The 21,484-nt window shown below is 36.5% G+C and overlaps 1 protein-coding gene across 2 annotated transcripts; it reads left to right on the top strand.

Moving 5' to 3' along the window:
* The first annotated feature begins 763 nt into the window (after positions 1–763).
* On the top strand, positions 764–21,204 carry LOC103296595 (cysteine-rich secretory protein 3-like). 2 transcript variants are annotated; one of them, XM_028127901.2, is made up of 8 exons: positions 764–822; positions 10,513–10,583; positions 13,716–13,832; positions 15,631–15,718; positions 17,405–17,553; positions 17,979–18,076; positions 19,005–19,093; positions 21,043–21,204. In XM_028127901.2, the coding sequence occupies exons 2-8, from the start codon at positions 10,515–10,517 to the stop codon at positions 21,168–21,170; spliced, it is 738 nt and encodes a 245-aa protein (XP_027983702.1). In that variant the 5' UTR covers positions 764–822; positions 10,513–10,514; the 3' UTR covers positions 21,171–21,204. The 2 variants fall into 2 exon arrangements, with proteins under 2 accessions (XP_027983702.1, XP_054577894.1); XM_054721919.1 differs by having other exon boundaries at positions 782–848.
* Positions 21,205–21,484: the final 280 nt, after the last annotated feature.

The raw sequence follows: 21,484 nt of genomic DNA, 5'->3' as shown, positions 1-21,484 counted from the left end.
TACGCTTTCATTTATAAAAAAGCAATATTTAAAATCATTACACTTTAGAGTTAGAGAGAACCTGAAATTATTAGCCCACCCTCCTTCATTTGTGAGATATGGAAACAAACCTGCAATAATTAAAGCCTTTTATGGATGAGCAGAATCAAATGCTGATAACTTACTATGTAATTTAGATCAATGGTATCTTGGACTCCATACAACCAGAAAAAAATAATTTTAATATCAAGAGAATTTAAAACCTAGAAATATCAACCGTTATTGGGTCTTTTGCCATTTGAAAGGCATTGTGACCTTATATAAATATAAGATATTAATTGTTCTCCAAAACAATAAGGTCCAACAGAATACTAATGAATATTTTAGATCATTATAAGAAAATACTGTATTCTCCATAATTCATGAAAATGACAAGCTTAGCTTTACTCATGCAGAAGTAATCTTGAAAACTCTAATGTTGCAATGAGCATAATTTGGTTCAGAATTGCCAAAATATTAATTGGCAAAAGTGAGGATAAATTATTATAGTGAATGAGCTCCAAAGAGTAAGTGTACAAGAGCTAAATTTGAAATAGCCATTTACTTAAAAACGCCGTGAGGAGAATTCCAAAACTTCAGTTAGACAACCAACAATGAAATTTGAGACGTTGGTATGACAAATCCTGTTTCAGACTTTGTTGATTTAGATTTACTTACACAAACAGTGTTTGCCAAAGACAGGAAATAGGTGTAATGCATATATACCTCTCGAACCTTCTCTCCTTCCATTCTCCTTCTTCCTAGAGATAAAGCAGACACTTTACCTTGCTCCGAGCACCAACTGTAAGTGACAGCTACTCTATTTTGAGGTGAACATTTTATGATGTCAATGTGTTTATGCCTTGGCAGTGGCAAATGATACCAGTAAATGAATCTATAATTTTCAAAACTCTATTGACAACTGTTATAGACAATAATAACCTTAAGTTAGTATACTCTTCTTAATAGCTCTAATATCGCAAAAGTACTTTTATCAAATTTAACATATGTATGAATTTTTTGCTTTTTCTTATAAAATAAGCAACATAACTCATTCCCATGTCTATGACTTTTGGAAACAATTTATACTAAAACTCCCTTTATTAGAAAAATAAAAAAGTATGTCCATATGTGTGTGCATATGTCCATATATTAATAATTTACTAATATTCACATATATGGATCTGTGTTAATACAGACATTATTAAAATAAGGATGGGAAGCTATTGTTCATAGTTTTAAATCCATCAAAGCCAAATTAAAGTACTTACTTGAGTTAACAAATATTCTATTAAAGATTATCAGTAGAAGATACAATTTCTCCCATAAAATGCCCTCAACTAATACAAAATTTTGTTAAGACTTTCTGAAATTTTCCAGTTAAAAGTGAATTTACTTAGGCAGCTAATTTGCATAAGTCATTTAAGTAGAATATCTGATTTATATGTTTTATACAAGGAAGCAATTTCCACATAGAATTTTATATTCCTAATAAGAAGTGACTCTGGAGAAACAGAAACTAAAAAAACCACAGAGCCACCTAAGAATGACATGTAAGAACTTATTTACCTCAGAGAGGAGAGATTTTACTTTCAAAATATTTTATTGCTTTTCTCCTCTGTGGCTGAATGTGAGGCAGGGAGCTTAGGGAGGACTTACTAGTGTACTATTGCCAGAGAAGATCTGAAGTTGCCTCTTCCGCTGGTTAAAGCCAACACCAGTGTCTGCCTGGATGACTAACTCGCTGGAGGAGAATCAAAGGAAATTAAACTGATGACATGTTTTCAGCCTGGAGCTACTCTCTGATGTGTGTGCAGTCAGTTGGGACTACTGCATTGGGCATGGGTTTGAGGAAGAAGTAAATTGGGGGAAGAGCTGCAGAACTCTCAAAGAGTATGTAAATCAGATACTGCTCAGAATTACAGAGATGTTTAATAAATTCAAGCAAAGGGAGGAGTGAATCATCCTTGAAAAAAGAAAAAAAATTGCTTTTCAGAACTGTCAAAGCAGTTATTATCATCTAGAAATTTTTACAGATTTCCCACATGACAAAGTCTAGGAAGTTTGCAAACGTTGTATAGTGTCTAAGCTGCTTTCTATCTCACAGAAGTAAGTGGTGAGATGAAAGTGGTCAGAATGAAGACCACATATCACATTGAGAGTTTGAAAATGTTGCATCAGATACTTTTCTGTGCTGTGATTAGTGTGTGTGTGTGTCTATACCTATTTTGCACACATTACACCCATGTGCATTAATGCTTTTGATGCCTCTTTTATGGTCTGTATTGTTTAAAACATTTCTCTTCCCTCCCCTCAGGGGTGAGGGCTTTGAGTTCAAAGTGTGTGGGTTTATCTCCCAGTTCTTCATGCAAGTTCTTGGCATTTTATGATGAAATCTCAGATCCTGGGACTACTAGCTGTAAACTGGGCTACTGAGTAACATCATCTAATACCTAGATTCTTAGGAGTTTTAAGTGAGCCCAAAAGAGGGTACAGTGCTTCACACATACACACCAGCTCCCTATAACGGCACTGTTACGTGTGACTCACCTAGGGCAAAGGGATAGCCCTGAAAAGTTGCAGGTAAACTTACTTTTCTTTTTATCTATTAATAAGTTTAATCCCTCTATATTCACCTTTATAGATGATGCTTTAAAAGGATCTGGTTTTATTTTTCTCCATATAGTGAGCTAGTTTTTATAACACTATATGCTAGGTAACCTGCTCTTCCTCCTAAATAGATTTTTATGCTACCTTGTTTGGTTTGTCTCTTCAAATTTCTATTCACCTCTCTAGGTCCACGTGTCTGCTCCTACAATAATATCACATTTTTGTCAACATAAGTTTGAAGTCTATCTTAAAAATTAAATGTGGAAAGATACCCACGTTAATTCTTCTTATAAAAGGTTTGCTTCATTATTCATATGCTGATCAGAATTTTTATTGGAATTATAAAGAATTTTCATATTAGTTTAATTCAAATTGTTATCTTTATTATATCAACACCTACAAATTAGAAGCATGGAAAACTTCAATTTATGCAGATATTTTATGTCTTTTACTAGGGTTTTTATTTATTTATTTACTTATTTTATTTCAGATAGGAAGGGAGAGGGAGAGATAGAAACATCAATGATGAGGGAGAATCATTGATCAGCAGCCTCCTGCCCCCCCCCCCGCTCCCCAGTGGGATCGAGCCTGAAGCCAGGCATGTGCCCTTGACAGGAATCAAACTGGGGACCCTTCAGGCCACAGGCTGACACTCTATCCACTGAGCCAAAACAGCCAGGACTCTTTTTTAGGGTTTTAAAGCTTTCCCCCAAAAGGATTTTTTTCTTGATTATGTCATATACTTTATTGTTTTTGTTACAGTTATGGGTAGCATCTTTTTTTAAAATTTTATTTTCTAGTTGAATGTTGTTGGTATATGAAAATAGTGTTTTTGTAATGGTATAATTTCTAGATAGGTGACCATACCATTTGAGCATAATAATATTTATCTCTTCCCTTGCAAGACTAATGAATATATATATTTTCCTTTTGTTATGGTTTTGATCAGAAACTCTCCACTTCAATGTTGAACAATAACAGTGACATTAGTCATTTTTTTCTTGTTCCCAATATTAAATGGAATGCTCCTCGTCTCTCCCATAACTAGAATATTTGCTGTAGATATCTATAATAATAAAAGCATAATATGCCAATTACCTTCCAGATGAAGCCAAGGCTGTGAGGGAAGCCCAGGTCCTGGGTGCCAGAGGGAAGCCGGTGCCAGCAGCCTGGAAAGGAAGGCCTACTCTTGCACGAATTTCATGCATCGGGCCTCTAGTTTAATATAATGTCATTACAAATTAATGATCTCTTCTGCTCTTCTTTTTTTTTTTTTTTTTTAGCTATAACTAGGGATTAAATTTAGTAAGATATTTTTGCTACATACTTTTTTTAGTCTATGCATTTTCTAATTTTGGTATAATTTTTATAAATATATGTTTTTATTAAGTTAATAAATATTGATATGTCATTTGAGAAAAGGATTTATTTTCAAGTGAGCCTTTGAAACATAGTGGTGGCCCTAACATCAATGTGAGGAAGGAGCAGTATATTAGTTTAATTGTATCATTTACATTTATGCTTCAGAAAGATACAGCTTGCTGTCTGAAGTCTGTAATTACATAGTAGTAAGCCCTCAACATTTGTAACTACACATCTTTGAAATGTCTCAATTTGGCTTTTCTCTAATCACACTTAAGAGAAATTACTAATCTCTTTAAAAAAGGAGAATTACAAACAGCCGAATGGAGAGAAACTTGGGAGCTTACACTTAGCAAAACAATTCTTTTTAGGGAAATGATTTTAAAAGAATTAAAATGTATGTCCCTCAGTAATTAGCAGAGGAAATGTGTAACTACACACATTTAGAAATTGTCTACATGCAAGTCCATGACAGGAAGAGGCAGTTATTTACCTAATTCTTTCTAATGTTTTTCTGTGGGACTCTCCTCCATGAAAACAAACCACACCGTACTCTATCAGCACCAGGGGAAGAGGAGGGTAGTGGAGCTAAATGCTTCAGTCTTCCAGCTGATGCTAAATCTTAATCACATTTACCTCATCCTGAATACTTACTTCCAGAGTCCTGCGTTAGTCTAGTTTCTCCCCCATCCTTTTGCAAAAGCATCACAATTTGTCAGGGCAAAAGAAAATAAAACTTTAGCCTCCACTTTTGCACATATGGGACAGTCCAAATAGCCCACACTCTGGGTATGTGAACGATGGACTCCCCTAATTGTGAGCTAGGACCCTGAGGGCTGGCAGGAATCATATCTTGTTCACTTGATCATGGTCAGCAATATCGAGCATGCTACTCTAGAAAAAGTGAGTAAAACTTGATGAGTGTGTGTTAAAAGAAAGAACAATATCTGATTATCATTAACTTGTAAAAAAGTAAAAAGGAGAATCAGTTCTTCTCTGTTGCTCAAATTTTGCAAGAGGCTCACTGGAGGCCAGGGCCAGAGGAAGGGGCCTGCCTAAGGCCTAAGAGAGAGTCCTCTGGAGACTCCAAAAGCTTCTGCAGCTCCACCACTGAGCAAGCACAGTTTAGCCACAAGGAATTTAGAATAATGAGTGTTCTGCCTTTTCCAAACACATAATCTAATTATGGAAAAAAGGGCCAATGTACATGACGAAATTGAGATAAAGTAGATCCTGCACATAATCAGAAAAAAATGGAATATAAGAAAAAGTTTACTGGTTGAACTTTAAATGCTCCTATTCAGGGGCAAGATCAGTGTTTTTCGTGTTAGCCTGTGAGTTTCTTTGGAAAGAGAGAGACTTTGAAATGTTCTCAAAAAATGTGGTTAGAATCCAGGTTTGAAGATTAACAAGATCAAAGGCATAAAGGGCATACGATCAAAGGAAGAGATAATGAAAGTGGAAATAGGGAGACTACGCTGACTAGTGTAATGGAATAAAGATTATCTAATGAATGATGCCCCAGGTTGGGTTTCCCAGGCAATGTGAAGAAAATCTGAGACATAAGTTTATTAAGAGATGTACTTGGGATTAATTCCCCAGGAAGGGAAGGGAAGGAAGTAAGATTGGACAGAGGTAAGAAATCAAGCTGGAATGTCGTCTCATTGGAGGATTCAGCCAATCAACTACTTCGGAGTGGTTCTGAAGCCAGGATAATGTTTCAGACTTGTCTCTAGTTGGACTGGGGAGGTCAGGCCTTTACACCCCATACCTGAAAGACATAGGATGAGGGCACCCTGGGAAGGAAGCATGATCTTGGACCAGGTGGCTGTCTCCAGCAAACTCCATCCCTGAGATTTTTGCTGGCAACACTCCCACGTAAGGGAGCAAGCATCACAAATGATAATACAAGTAGTAATGTTAATGCTAGGACTTGTACTGTATGTATATGGTGATATTTAATGCTCTCAAATTCTTTAACGTTATTTATAACTTTAAGCCCCTATGTCACCATGTTTTTATTTGACAAATGAAGATTGTAAATTTCATCTAGTTAAAGAGGAGCCGGTAAGAGAACGCCAGATGACAACAATAACAAAAACCCTGGCTTCCTAACACTCGCATTGCTCTTGTTCCTTTATCACAATACAGGTGCCATTGTTCAGTTTTGCTCAATGGGGGACCAGGTATCTCTGAGAAATAAAAATGGCTATTTTTGACATTCAGTTTATGTGTTTGCTTTGTACAGAAATAAGTTCATTTTTCTTTCCAGGTTTTTCTTTTTTTGTCTTCAAATTTTCATTCTGTTATTCACTCCTTCCTCTGTTCTACCTCAAAACTACAATACAAGCAACATAAACCTTTTCTTATTGTTATGAGTAAAATTTTAATTGTATAGGAGAGCTTAAATTGAAAAAAAAACATTATAGAAACACCTATATAATTTTTTTAAAAATACATTTTATTGATTTTTCACAGAGAGGAAGGGAGAGAGATAGTTAGAAACATTGATCAGCTGCCTCCTGCACACCCCCTACTGGGGATGTGCCCGCAACCAAGGTACATGCCCTTGACCGGAATCGAACCTGGGACCCTTCAGTCCGCAGGCCGACGCTCTATCCACTGAGCCAAACCAGCTTCGGCAACACCTATATAATTTTTATGTGTTACAGAACCCTTATAGGAATAATTTATCAATTTGTGATTTCCATTTCAACACCCCCCCCTTTCCATTCTAGTTATTTAAAGGGCAAAGGACTTTATTAAAATGCCAACAAAGTCCTTCATTAGTTCAACAAAATAACATAAATAAAAGTTATCATAATTGGTTATGTTTTTAACTTATAATGACATCCTAAGAAAATATTATTTGAGCTCTCAAAGTCTTAGGAGTTTTATTTTATATTTGAAGGTCAAGATTGTACTTAATTGTTGATATTGTTAATTTCAAAAATTTTTCTCAAACATGTTGAGTAATTAATATTTATCAGCTGCCAAAATATTTATAGTAATGCATGACTTTTTTTGCCAAGGCAAAATATTTATTTATTTTGAAACCTCAGCCCCCAAAATGTATAGTACAGTTCAGTGGGATATAGATATTGAGGTTAAAAGAAATCTTGGGTTCTGCCTCAGCTACACATTAGCAATGAGACTGTCAGGAGTTCACTTAATACCTTTATGCCTCTGGACGTCTCTTACTTGGACATCATAAGGCCTGACCCATTAGCTACACCAGGTTGCAAAATAAGTAACCAAGACAAAGACAGAGGAATTTTCCAAGAGTTAATAGTCTCTTTGGCACAAAGATGTTTTCTTTTTCTAGTTACTATAATTGTGGGAATATAGACTCATTATAGGAAATGAAGAAAAGAATGTCTTATCCCATGAAGATAAACTCATTCTCTTGTATTTCTGTTTAATCTCATTTTTTCTTTGCCTAGCTTTGTGTCTGAGCATGAGTTCTGGGAGAGAAGGAGATGAGGTCCTGTTGCTGTTACTGTCCTCCAGGAGAATCATAATGTACTCATTTCCAGATATCCCTACAGTGCCACTATGCATTAATTTCTTTTCTGTTACTTTATCTTAAAATTGGCCCCAAATACTTATGTCACAGTTTTTTTTTATATACCCATGAGAGAAGCAAAGCTGCCTCGAGATATGAATGCTTGGTGGTGGTTGCAGATACCCTGCTACCTCAGTGTCTTGCTCACACATCTGTAGCTCCAGAAGATTTCAAATTACTATATGCTATGGACCTTGGAACATTCTTAAAAATAAGGTAGTCCTCAAATCTTATATAATAAAAGACTAATATGCAAATTGACCAAACAGCAGAATGACCCGTTGCTATATCGCGCACTGACCATCAAGGGGCAGATGCTCAAAACAGGAGCTGCCTGCTGGTGGTCAGTGTGCTCCCATAGGGGGAGTGCTGCTCAGCCATAAGGTGGGCTCATGGCTGGCAAGCATGTGGAGCGGGCCTAAGCTATCAGTTGGACATCCCCTGAGGACTACCGGACTGCAAGAGGGTGCAGGCTGGGCTGAGCCCCCCTGCAACCCAAATGCATAAATTTTATGCACCAGGCCTCTAGTATTAAATAAGAGAATGTACATGAGTCTGCCTGGGCTGCCATAACAAATGACCATAGAGTGGGTGACTTGAACATCACAGATATGCCTTTTTTCACAGACCTAGAGGTTAGAATCTGAGACCAAGGTACCAGTATGGCCAGTTTCTGGTGATTTTTCTCTTCCAGGCTTGCAGACAGCCCCCTTCTCACTGTTTTCTCACATGGCCTTTTCTCTGTGTGTGCAGAGGGGAGAGAGAAACAGAGAGAGAGAGAGAGAGAGAGAGAGAGAGAGAGAGAGAGAGAACATGCACAGAGCAAATGCACTCTGTGGTGTCTCCTTATATAAACACTAATCTTATTGGATCAGGTCCCATCTTTATGTCCTTATTTTTCCTTAATTACTTTTTTAAAGACCCAAACACAAATACAGCCTCACAGGAGGTTAGTACTTGGACATACGAATTTTGGGAGGGCACAGACTTTTATCCATTATAGAAGGCTAGGAATCACCCAATGTACCTTGGTGTTATTTTTTAACTTAATTTTGAAGCTTACACATTTTCCTTGTTATAAAACCATCATAAACATAATTTTGTCTCATATCCTACATAATAAAGAGCTAATATGAAAATGGTTGTCACGCCCTCACGCCCTTGTGCCCTCACACCCTCGCGCCCTCGTGCCAGGGCTGGGAGACCTAAGGCCGGGCCCGGCCGTGGAACCTGAGGCCCCATCCCTGCCCTGGTGGGGCTTGACGAGGGACCTGAGACTGCATCCCCCACCTGGTGGGCTTGACGGGGGACCGGAGGCTACGCCCCCTGCCCGGCAGGGCTTGACAGGGCTCCTGAGGCTGTGCCCCCCACTCCGGCACCAAAGCTGGGGTACCTGAGGCCTCTCCCCGCGCCCGGCGAAGCTTGATGAGGGACCTGAGACTGCACCCCCTGCCTGGTGGGGCTTGATGGGGGACCTGAGACTATGCCCCTGCCCAGTGGGGCTTGACTAGGAACCTGAGGCTGCACCCCCTGCCCTGTGGGGCTTGACAGGGGTGGCGCTGGCAGGGTTTGAGTCTCTCATAATTTCAAGGCACACGTGGGTGGGCAGGAACTTGACTCTGGGTCCCGTGGCATGCCCCAGACTCTGACAGGAGGAAGATTTTCATATAAATTTTACTAATTTTCTTTCATCTCTGACACTTCTATTATAGAGAAAGGGCAAATAGAAATATTAAAATATTTCATCTAATTAATTCCCTTTTTTATATTTTATTGATTTTTTTACAGAGAGGAAGGGAGAGGGATAGAGAGTTAGAAACATTGATGAGAGAGAAACATCGATCAGCTGCCTCCTGCACACCCCCTATTGGGGATGTGCCCACAACCAAGGTACATGCCCTTGACCAGAATCGAACCTGGGACCCTTCAGTCCGCAGGCCAATGCTCTATCCACTGAGCCAAACCAGTTAGGACTAATTCCCTTTTAATATGTACAAATTTCGTGCACCGGACCACTAGTTCTCTAATAAAAGGATGTATTTTAATTTATTTAGACATTTTATCTCCCTGTTACTGAGCATGTAATTAATTGTTTTACCCTTATAAATATTAATGTGATAAAAATGTATACTAAAGTTTTTTCTAGTATATATTATGTCTTCAGGAATTTGAATTAGTGAGGCAAAAGATGTGAACACATGAAGGGTATTAATACTAGTACAGGGTCAATAATCCCTTAAAAGTGATTTTTCTGTTTTTAGTTCAAAGGAGAGTATTACCTTTTTTTTGGAATTTAAGGCATTGTAATAAAAAGGAAGGTTTGAATGGGAATGGATGACAACACATGGAAAGGACTGAGGAGAGTGGTAGAAAGTATTTTTTAAAAAAATCACTATTTCTTAGTGGATTTACATAGGGTTCTACAAATGGTAAATATATGAATCAGAAGAAAGAAATGGCACATGCCAAGGGGTAAATTGAAGAGATGTTAATAAGGGGATATTTAGTATAAAGATAAGGAGGGCCAAGAAAACTAGCAAGGATAGTGCAGTAGTATCCCCATAATAGTAACAGTTGGGAGCTATTATGACCCCTAAATGGGCAATGTGAAGAAGCCATTCCTAATCCTTGAAAAGAATTGCTACATAAACAACACCATGGAATTCGGGTGGAACTGGGTGGTGGAACTTTAATATTTACAGGTGCACTACTTCAGTAAAGGGCATCTGTTTGTTCTTTGTTGTCTCCATTAGAAGCTTGCTTCAGGCACTGAATCCATTATCATTCTACTGGTTTCCTGCAACAGATCCTCTCTTGTTACATTACTAATGAATTTAGGATAAATTATATCATTACCTTGTTTCATCTCCCTTCCCACTCCCATCACCGTGTTCCTCAGAAGTTCATGCACTAAAATTCCAACTCAGGTACCTGTTGCCTTTGTTTTGTTTTACCAGCAATGGCGTTGTTCCCGACGTTGCTGTTTCTGGCTGCTGTGTTGCTTCCATTCTTTCCTGCAAATGGACAGGTATGGTCGAGGTTGAAATATTTTCAGATCAGGCAACCCTGAAGGATTGCAAGCGATTAGATTAATTTTCCAAAGTAAAAAGGGAGAAAGTGTCTGGGACATCACAAGATATGGTAGCCCCTAAACACACGAAGGTATTGAACACAGGACATATGGGTAGTCAGAACTGAGACCTGCATAAATATAATGCATAGCAGACTTCAAAGACTTAGTTAAAAAAGGGTGGTAAAATAATATCTCATTAATAATTTGAATATGGATTGCATGACGGAAGCATATATTTTGAATATGTTTCAAAAATATCTACACTAATAAAAGAGAAACATGCAGATTGACTGTCACTTCGCAATGCCCACCAGCCAATCAGGAGTGAGTATGCAAATTAACCCAACAAAGATGGCAGCAGCCCCCCCTCCTGCCCCCAGCTGCTCTGGTCCTCTGGGCAGCCGCATGCAGGCTCGGAGCAGCTGGGTGGAACAGGACACCTGCTATAAGGGGGAGCGTGGGGGGGCAGAGGGAGCTACAGGAGCGGTACTCCAGCTAGAGCAAAGACTGAAGGCTCTGGCTGGAGCAAAGGCCTGGGTCCTGGGTGCCAGAGGAAAACTTGCCAGCAGCCAGGAGAAGGAAGGCCTATTGCAACAGGCTTCTAGTATTATAAATATCAATTTAAACTATTTTTTTCTTTTGTAAAGTAGCCTCCAAAAAATTAAAATGACCTTGGATGCTTTAATTATTTTTCTGTTGACAGCACTGGTCTATATATTTAAAAGCTAATGAAACTCCTCTTATCTCAAGATCATTTTCTGATTTACTTTTATTTAATCTAGTTCAATGTGATCCCCACAGAAAATTAACAATATATTTGTATAATCTCAAACTAGCAAAACTTCTTCTCATACATCACCACATTTAATTTGCATAATTACTGCATGAGAATAAGTCTACCTTTTGTTTTAATTTAAGAAAAAGAAAATTTACTGGAAATATTAAGCATTTGGATTTTTCATAACTTTTACAATTAATTTGTGAAAGATAAGATGCTCTAATTATTTCTAATATGTTGTTTCACTTTAATAATCCCAAGAGAAGTATCAATTACCCTCTTTAATTTATGTGTAGTGCCCATATAAGAAATCTATTTTCTGATCAGAGAACCTCTGAATGTGAGGACCTTTGGTTCTGGCTGTCTGTTCACACACCCTGCTTTAGCATTGGGCAGACAAGATTAGCTAGGACCCCCAAGAAAGAGAATTCTGACACTGGGTCAGACCTCATTTGGCATTCAGAAATGCAATCATTATTAATCAACTTTTCAATATGAAGACAATATATTCATCATTCAGGGCTTCATTCAAGTCATTTACTGTCTTCTCAATTTCTTTCCTAAAGATTTTCTGTCATAGCCCTTTCTGATTCCCTATGACCTCTCTCATCCACATCCTAGTTTTCATTTATAAAATCATTAAAAAGGGCACTATCGTTAGATCGTTTGCATCACTAAATGTTTGCTGGTCTGATGCTCTAAATTCCCTCTGCCCAGGGCTTTCTGTGCCTTCTCAAGGTGCCTAGAAAACATTATCCACCTCTCAAAACCCCAATCCAGGCCATCATTCGTGAAGCCTTTCCTAATCCCAATCAGGAAAAACTGATCCCGCCTTCCTCTATATCTAGTAGATCCCGCCTATCATTTTATTTATCATGTGGTATTATAATTACTTATGTCATATTGCCTATTCAATATAAATTCTTTAATGATAGATAGAAACAATATTTTATCCATTTTATTTTCAACACTTTTATATTTCTCATCACCTAATAAAACTTTTATTAATATTTATTAAAAAAGAAACAAAGGCATGTACTTTTCAGTAGAATTGTTATCTACAAAACAAGATGGGGTAAGAAGTAGGAAATAATTACTTCTTCTTTCTCAGGCACCACATTCTGATATGCTTTGAAATAAAACAATTTTAAATAGGTTTTTGAGGGTTAATAGGATATATGCAGGGATGTTTTTTTACGCTTTGATTGGTCACTGCTAATATTCATGTGCATCCTTTGCAACTTAGGAATCAGTGGCTGGGAATGTGCCGGATTTGTGGGTATGCTGACATTCAGTGTTGGTCCCTGTCCTTAGGAATATACATGCAGGTGGGAGAAATGGATGCATAAGAAGATAGTGGCAATATAAATATGGTCAGACCTATGCTTCCAATATTTGGAGAACTTTGCAAAATCTCAGTACTTGTGGAAAGAGAATAACTTATTCCAGCATGTCAGGAAAAATCAATAAAGGGTTTTGTTTGTTTAGAATTATACTTCAAAATATTGCATATGCTCATATAACATCACACTCTTGTGCAAATTTAGGCCATCAAATTGTGTAAACTTTATGGAATAATTACACACCCTACTTGCCTCTATGCTTAGACCCCATCCCCCCACCCACACACAAAATTATACCAAAAATATAAGCATCTGGTTAATATCTTAATTATATTTTGTTACTAAAATGAACAAAACCAGCAATAACCCATTAATTGCATGGCTTTGCTCCCTCCAAATTGCCTTGGAGACTTGTTTAATACTATAAAACTATCTTTTGATTAATTCCATAAAAGCTTCTACATAACAGGTAAATCATTGACTAGAGTATTGAATGAACTTGGACTAGGCCTAAACATTCTTTCTTTGAATACAGGTAACATGTCAGGTCAAAGTTCCCCCTTGAAGTGTAGAGTCACCTGATCATCCTCATCACTCCCTTGCTGCAGCCTGACTGTGAATGAGAATGTCTTAATGGTTCCCATCTTATAACTTTGTCATTATGCTATCACTCAGATGTCTAGACCAATCACATTGAGACGTCTCTTCATACTAGAAAGTGGTATTTGTGGCCTCAGAGGTGTTTTGAATTGTCATGACATGAATAACATCTGCACTCTCAAAATTTAACACTTTCTTTTCTATTTAAAAATTAATAGCTTTGGTTCAGATTCATTGGCAATGCTTAACAATTAATATCAGTTTGAACTGAATATTTTTGCAGTAATCTTTGTGCTCTTGAAATAATTTTATCATATGCAATTTTTCAAACTTTTAAAAACTAATTCTGATTTGGCTTTCCTTTAGAAGCCAGGTTTTGCTGCTATGTCAACCACTCGAAAAGAAGTGCAAAAAGAGATTGTAAAGAAACACAATGACGTAAGAAGATCAGTCTCTCCACCGGCCAGAAACATGCTGAAGATGGTAAGAGGTGGCCACATAGGAAAGTGGCTTCAGCCAGTTGTGATAATGACAGTCTCCTACTAAAAAAGAACCTTCAAGAACTTTGTGACTTAGGAAGTTCTGTCTCTGATATTTCATTAGAGCTTTTGTTATAGACAGGGCAGAAATACTTTTCTTCATTCCCCATACTATTTTTGCTTAAAAATTGTGTATCATCCTACCATTGTATGTTCTATTCACTAGAATAATGTGATTTGTCATAATTGATTCACAATCATGTGCATTTCAGAGTTCTCCGTCTTTGTGAGTGAAATTTCTCTTCCCAGAGAAATTATATATTGTATGCATATATAAATTGTATACAATTTCAGGGGGCCCGGGGAACCCCTGAAACCCATTCTAGGAACCCTGGCCCTGAGGTTAGTGTGTGCCATCTGACCTTGATAAATTGCCATTTAGACACTTCAACTGGCCTTTTCTGTTTGTTTTGACCCAGTAAGTTCTCTGGTTATAGGCAGCTCTTCTGAGAAGCTCCTCTCCATACAGTCAGACAACCTACAATCATCATCGACATCATCCTTGTTATTAATGTCCACTCCACCCACGTAGGTTTCACCTTGAACCCTAGACCTTTCCTCAGAGACATGTTGTTAGACAGGAAAATTCAAGTGTTGCTGACTTGAAGCTTAAAGGAACCCTCTTTCAGGAAGAGAGTCCACAACTATCTTACCACTGAAAAAAATGTTTTTAATTACTATGCATATTCGGAGGTCCCCTAGTACATAGGCAGGGCCTATGCAAGTGAGGGGTCCAAAACTTGACCTTCACTAACTCCATGGGACCAGGCAGAAATTCTTAATTGTACTTTATAAAGGTTTAATAACTTGTTCATTTTATGGGGCTATTTAAGTTGGCACAAATTCTTTTTTTTCTTAATATATATTTTTATTGATTTCAGAGAGGAAGGGAGAGGGATAGAGATAGAAACATGAATGATGAGAGAGAATCATTGATCTGCTGCCTCCTGCATGCCCCACACTGGGGATCAAACCTGCAACCTGGGCATATGCTCTGACCAGGAATCAAACCTGTGACCTCCTGGGTCAATGCTCAACCACTGAGCCACTGCGGCGGCTGGGCAGCACAAATTCTTAATTGTACTTTATAATGGTTAAACAACTTGTCCATTTTACAGGGTTATTTAAGTTATGGAGGCAGAATTAAAACCAAATCTTTGGCCATCCAGTAAGGGGCCATTATATTTTTCTGATCATTACCTCCTCCTAATCAGAAAGGCATTTTCCCTTTAGGATCAATGCCATTTAGGGTAAATAACAGACCATTCTGGGCCTAGTGGCAGAAGCCAAATGTCTCAGAAACATATTAAGTGCTGAAAACAAAACAAAACAAAACAAAACAAAACAAAACACACACACAAACAAAAGGAACCAGGAATGAAGTGTGCCAGCTCATTATTATAGGAAAATCATGTCAATACATCTACATGTTTATCAATATTTAGGATAGGACCACTGCTAAAAGTCTTTAGGTATTCCTGCTGTGCTATCATCCATAGACTATTAACTATCTTAGACTTCACAGTTACTTGGGGTAGCCATACTATCTCTATTTCTTTTGGAGTAGAAAAGGACACATTAAAAATGATCTTTGATTATAAGAATAATCAGAATATGCATGTACAGAAAAAGTTATAATGATGATAATGATGTAAATCAAGCTACCAATCTCATTATAAACCTTAAGCACCTTGGTATTTTAAGTCATTAAGTGCCTATCTTCTTCTCCCCCTTTGTTTTAGCAATGGGACAGCAAGGCAGCAGCAAATGCCCAAAGGTGGGCAAACAAGTGTGTTCTCAAACACAGTCCCTCACAGGATCGGAAAGTTGGTATGTAAATCAAATATTTGTTGAGTAAGTGATTAAGTAAGATAATAAGGGGCCATTTTTTGATGTTGCATTAAGAAACCTTTGTGGATAAATATTGCTTCTAATGCTGCCTTTTTCAAGTTAAAGTATCCCTGTGTGAGAGAAAGCTCAGAGAAGCCCCACCTTGTGCTTACTGTTCTATCTTTTATAAAAATTGTCTCACACAATGTCATATTTGTACCTCTTAACCATCTCATGAGTAAAGCAGGTCATATGTCATTTCTTTCTCTGTTTTAAAGAGTAAGGGACTCACTGTCAGCAGGAAAATAATTGCTAGCAAGTGTTACATATGGGAAATTCAAAATTAGAATTTCTGACTTCTAACCCATTGCCTTTTTCATAGTATCGAGCCTGTTTGTGTTTTGAAAACTATTTATTTTTGAATTTATAAAGTATGTTGAATTTTGTCAAACCGTTCTGATTTTTACTCAAAAATATTAGCATCTTTTTCATTTTTTATGGCAGTAAGTCAAATCTTTTGTGTGTTCTGGATGCTCTTACAAAGCATGCAATACTATATTAGACTTGAAAATAGTCTCAAAGACATGACCTCTACATTAAGGAACCTAAAAACAATGAAATATCATATGTATTGACAATTAAACAAAATATTTACTTGAAGTAGCAACTGACAGATATAGGCAAGCCCAATTTGAAAATAGTAAATGACTCACCTGTTTTGAAAGTAGGACTGTCATTGTTATTTTTGAATCTATAATTTAATGAAATTATTGCAAGGGATGACTTATATTCAGAAAAAGATTGAAATAACTGGTTTTGAAGATCCCAATCTACTGTTAAAATTTCGGTTTCTTTCTTCCCTTAATAAGGAGCTATTCAAGAGTAGGTTACACTCCCTTTAAGTAGTATGTAGATATCACATTTCAAGCCATCCAAATGTAAATCTTAATTTCAAGGTTTGAAAAGTACATTGAAATGTTTGTGGCTGCAAAGCACTTTTATCCTAATTCTTTGAGGAGAAGTTGGCCTGTGACATTATGATTTACTGATTAACGGGAGACCCATAAACTTTGAAAAGTGTCCCTCCTAATGTCATTTGCTTTATGCTTGGAACTCTTAAAGACTGAGAGTAGGATTGTTTTCAAAGTTTACACAAAATAACTACCCTAAACATTTATTAAAGTTGCTATATATGAAAAATTTCTGGTAAGTGTGGGTGAGAATAAGAGAAATACCATGAGTTGCTTTCTGCTTTCAGCAAGCTAACAATACACAGTTGAGAGCACATGAGGCATACACTCATGAAGAATTAAATCTGTAAATGAATGACTCCAGGGGGAGTAGATATTAAAGAAGGAAGACTCCCCCATCTACTCAAAATTTTGCATGTTGAGACCAGCCTCAATGTGTTTGGCATATTTGGTTTCATTTAGGCTTATAGCTGATAAGGAACTCTCTATGTATTAATGAACAGTCAGCAACTATGGGCACTTGTTTGAAGGTTAGGGACTCGATTGATAGAGATAGATAGATAGATAGATAGATAGATAGATAGATAGATAATAGAGAGATGATAGATCTCTCTCTCTCTCTCTCTCTCTCTCTCTCTCTCTCTCTCTCTCTCTCTCGATATCAACCATTGCATGCTTTATTGCTTTCCCCATGAATGATCTATTTTTTTCTTAGGTAAAAGGAACTGTGGCGAGAATCTCTTTATGTCAAGCAAGCCAACTTCTTGGTCACAAGCAATCCAAAACTGGTTCAATGAGGGAAATGATTTTATCTATGGTATGGGACCAAAACAAAAGGATATAGTGGTTGGACATTATACCCAGGTAAGGAAAAAAATGAAAAAAACACATAAAACTTTGCCATAAATGCCATAAAGAGAAAGTTTCTCCAAATTTTGACTGATTCCAATGTTGAATCTGGGGGAAGATCTCCAGTAGGTAAAGAATAGTCTTCACATTTTGTGGGCATTTCAGCTGTGAGCAATCATTTGTCAAAAGCACTCAGGCTCTTAATAGGAAAACTTACTCTGTATTTTCTGATTAGTCTAAATGAATAAAGCAGTAAATATGCATGTAAATGTAATAGTTTTAAAGTTTTTTATTTTAATTCAATAATTAAAATATTTCCATAAGGTATATGAAATTGTATGTCAGTAACATTCTTTTCAGTTTTTTATTTCCTATTATTTGTGTGATTTTTATATTTCCTTCTCTGATGTACTCTCGTATTTGCACTTATGGGCATGTAGGTTGTTTGGTACTCATCTTACCTTGTTGGATGTGGAGTTGCCTATTGTCCCAAAGAACGATCTCTAAAATACTATTATGTTTGCCAATATTGTCCCAGGTAAGTATATGCTTTCAAATTTCCTGTCAATGATGCCATCGGCAATTTAATATTTAAAAATTATCATGTAATAGACAACTTAGACTAAAAAAGCATATTTCAGTGAAGGGGAGAGATAAATCTTTAGAAATATGTTCTAAATTTGAGACACAATCAACTTCTCAGAAAGAAGACCAATTTCTCATATTTGAGTCTAATATTCTGAAGCTGTCTTCCATCATGATTAAAATGATTTGTCTTCCCTCTCAACTGCTTTTCCCGAGGCTCAGCGTTACTCCATGGGTATATGTTGTGTGTAGTTCTCTAGACTTGGTACTGTCAGTTTTGTATTAAATTCACATCTGGAAAGTGAAAGCTGGATGGTAAGGCCAGGGGTGAAAGTGAAATAGCAAATGATAATGACTTTCTAGTGATTCCAGCCCTTTGTACTCAAATATTCCTACTCTTGCTCATCTAAAAATACCTGTAGTATACCATTAAGAACAGATTAAATCTTGGGCCTCAAAGGTTTTTCAGAAAATTCCTGATATCTTTCAAATTGTCAAGAAACAGTAATATCTTAAGTATTCACTTCTTAGAATTTAACACAAAAATCTCTGAAAGAACCATCCATTAAAATATTTTTTTAATAGCTCTGGTCCGTGTGCTGAGTGATTAGAATGTCTGAACACACATTAAAATATACTCTCAAAACTTTAGACCTATTTATTCCATTTTATTTGTTCGGTCTGTGAGATTATGGTCAAGGAATTGAGTGTATGTGTGAATTATTATCTTACTTTGCATTGTTATCTGAGTATAAATCAGCAATATTCGTTTTTCAGATGATACGATGAAAAACGTTGAGTAAATACTCAGATATATAAGGTGATCGCTGCTACCCTTGGAGTATAAACTAAACTGAAAAATGTTGTCTTTCAAATTTCAGTGGTAATATTGTTGGCAGAAGTCTTACTCCCTACCTAAAAGGAACACCTTGTGCCAGCTGTCCTAATCACTGTGACAAAGGATTATGCAGTAAGTCTGAAGTCATTAATTTATCAGTATAATTAAATAACCTGATACGTATTTTTAAAAATTCAGAAATCTTCTGAATGGAGCCAACTTAAGCAATCCCTTCATGCAGGAGAGAACAATAAAATTACTCAACAGAGTGTGTTTAAGTGAACATCTTAAACCATTCAGTATATATGTACTTTTTTCAATGAAAGCCTGTTATCCTATGTAATCTAAACAAACATCTACCAATGGTGTATATTTGTGACTATGTTGAACCAATTACATATTGGCGTGTATGAAATGTTTCTGTGAAAATAATTTATTGTAATTAAATACGAATTTTCTTTTCGTCAAGTTCATGCTATTATAGAAAAGGTGGCATTTTAAATAGAAAATATATACAAATATAAAGGTGTGAGACCACAGAATATAGCTCAGTCTAGACAGGCACACCAAATATAGTCCCGTATATACCAAAGTATTAATCATACTAAATTTCTCATTTTCCTCATAGCATAGTTGGGATCATCAAGTTTAATTTAATAATCATTTGCACTTTTGTTTTGCTAGTAACTTTTATGTATTTTAAAAATGTCTATCAAATTGGCATATGGTATTATTTGCTAACAGAAGCCTCAAAACTATTTTAGCAAAAAGGATCAAAATTGATGTCATATAATATTTCATTTCCAGTGTTGTTATGAATGGAGATACAAAGAGGTTTTTTAGTTGGATGTATTATTAGAATTATTATGAGCAATACAGTTGACTCATTTTTACCTCTCAAATGCATTCAACTGACTAAATTGTAGCATTCTTTCTGAGTGAATGATATAGCCATAATTCAGAATACTTATGATATAAAAGCTATAAAAACTAAAGAAGAAAATACTTATACCTCTGCTATATACTATTGGTTAAGGAGTTTGGAACTTATCCTGTTAGTATTGAATAACCAACTGAAAGACTTTAGTCAGAAGAGTGATGAGAACAGAACTGTGTTTCATAAAGAGCTCCTGGCAGTTGTATGAAGAAACAATTGAGTAGAAGCCATCTGACAGACTACTGTATTCAGGAAAAATGAATGAAGAGAAATGAACAGTTTATGAGAGACAGGGAGAAGTAGAATAGCCAGTGTTTATTACCTGCGCTGGTTAAGCGTTGATAACAAGTAGAAGGGGATGAGGGCAGGTAGATTCCTAGTTCCTGGTTTGAATTATTTAGTAGTAGGACCGCCATTCCTCTGAGATTGGGTGAAATGATTTGGGAGTTGGGGAAAGATACCAAAGAAATGCCAAACTTGTAGGTAGGATGATGAATTTAGTTTGAGATTTGTGGCCACTGAGGGACATCCAAGTGGAAATGTCTAATAATAATAGTAAAATTCTATTTTCATATTTTTTACTTTCACATCTCATAGTAACTTCTTACTCCCGAAAGAAAGGCTGGTGGCATTAAGTTTAGTGGCATCAGTGTCTAATATAATTTTCTGCCATGATGGAAATGTTCAATATTTGCACTGTCCTGTGAAGTAGTCCCTAGACACATTGGCTATTGAGCACTTAAACTATAACTAGTATCACCGAGAACCTGAAATTTCAAAGTTATTTAATTAAAATTAAAATTTAAACAACCACTTGGCTAGTGGCTATACTTTTGGATAGTGCAGTTTCATAAAGATTTATTTAAATTCATTTCACCCGGTTTTCTGAGGGAGGAAAGCCAGTCATTTATTTTAGAAATATTTGGAAAAGCTCAAATTAAAAAAACAAACAAACACACAAAATGATGCCTTACTCAGTGAATTTAACTAAGGGGTCTTAAGTCCCTCGAGATAAGGCATAATGCATGATGCCAACTTGTTCGTACTAGTCCCTCCTCCTCACTCACATGGAATTTATTGTTTGCGTTACTGCTGTGGAAGAAAATGATAATGAAGTGACTAATTGTTTTTGTTTTTGTTCCAGCCAATACCTGCGAGTATAACGATGCTTATTCTAACTGTAAAGATCTGAAGAGCCAAATGGGCTGTGAAAATGATTTTGTCAAGAAGAATTGCCAGGCTGCCTGCAATTGTTCAAAAAAAATTTATTAAATGCCCAATACAGACTGATCATGGCTAAGTGGAAGGGAGCCACATCTACTTACACTTGACATTTATTAGCAAAAAAATCATATACATGTTAACTATAAATTTGATTCCAAATAGTAATATCTTTTTCTCCTGGGTCTTCTTTTTACTTTACAGAAATGTCTCTCATCCAAAGAAGGGTTCACATGTGTGGTCTTTAATCCCTCCTCTGCCATTCACCCTTCTTCTCACTCATCTAGCTTCCATCCTTATAATTAAATTAATTTTTTTTCTTCCTAAGGAGACCCCAACCTTCACTTTGCCAAAAGCAATGAAGA

The sequence above is a fragment of the Eptesicus fuscus genome, chromosome 10 (genome assembly GCF_027574615.1).
Source record: "Eptesicus fuscus isolate TK198812 chromosome 10, DD_ASM_mEF_20220401, whole genome shotgun sequence".
Classification (NCBI taxonomy): domain Eukaryota; kingdom Metazoa; phylum Chordata; class Mammalia; order Chiroptera; family Vespertilionidae; genus Eptesicus; species Eptesicus fuscus.
This window is presented reverse-complemented; position numbering and strand designations above follow the sequence as displayed.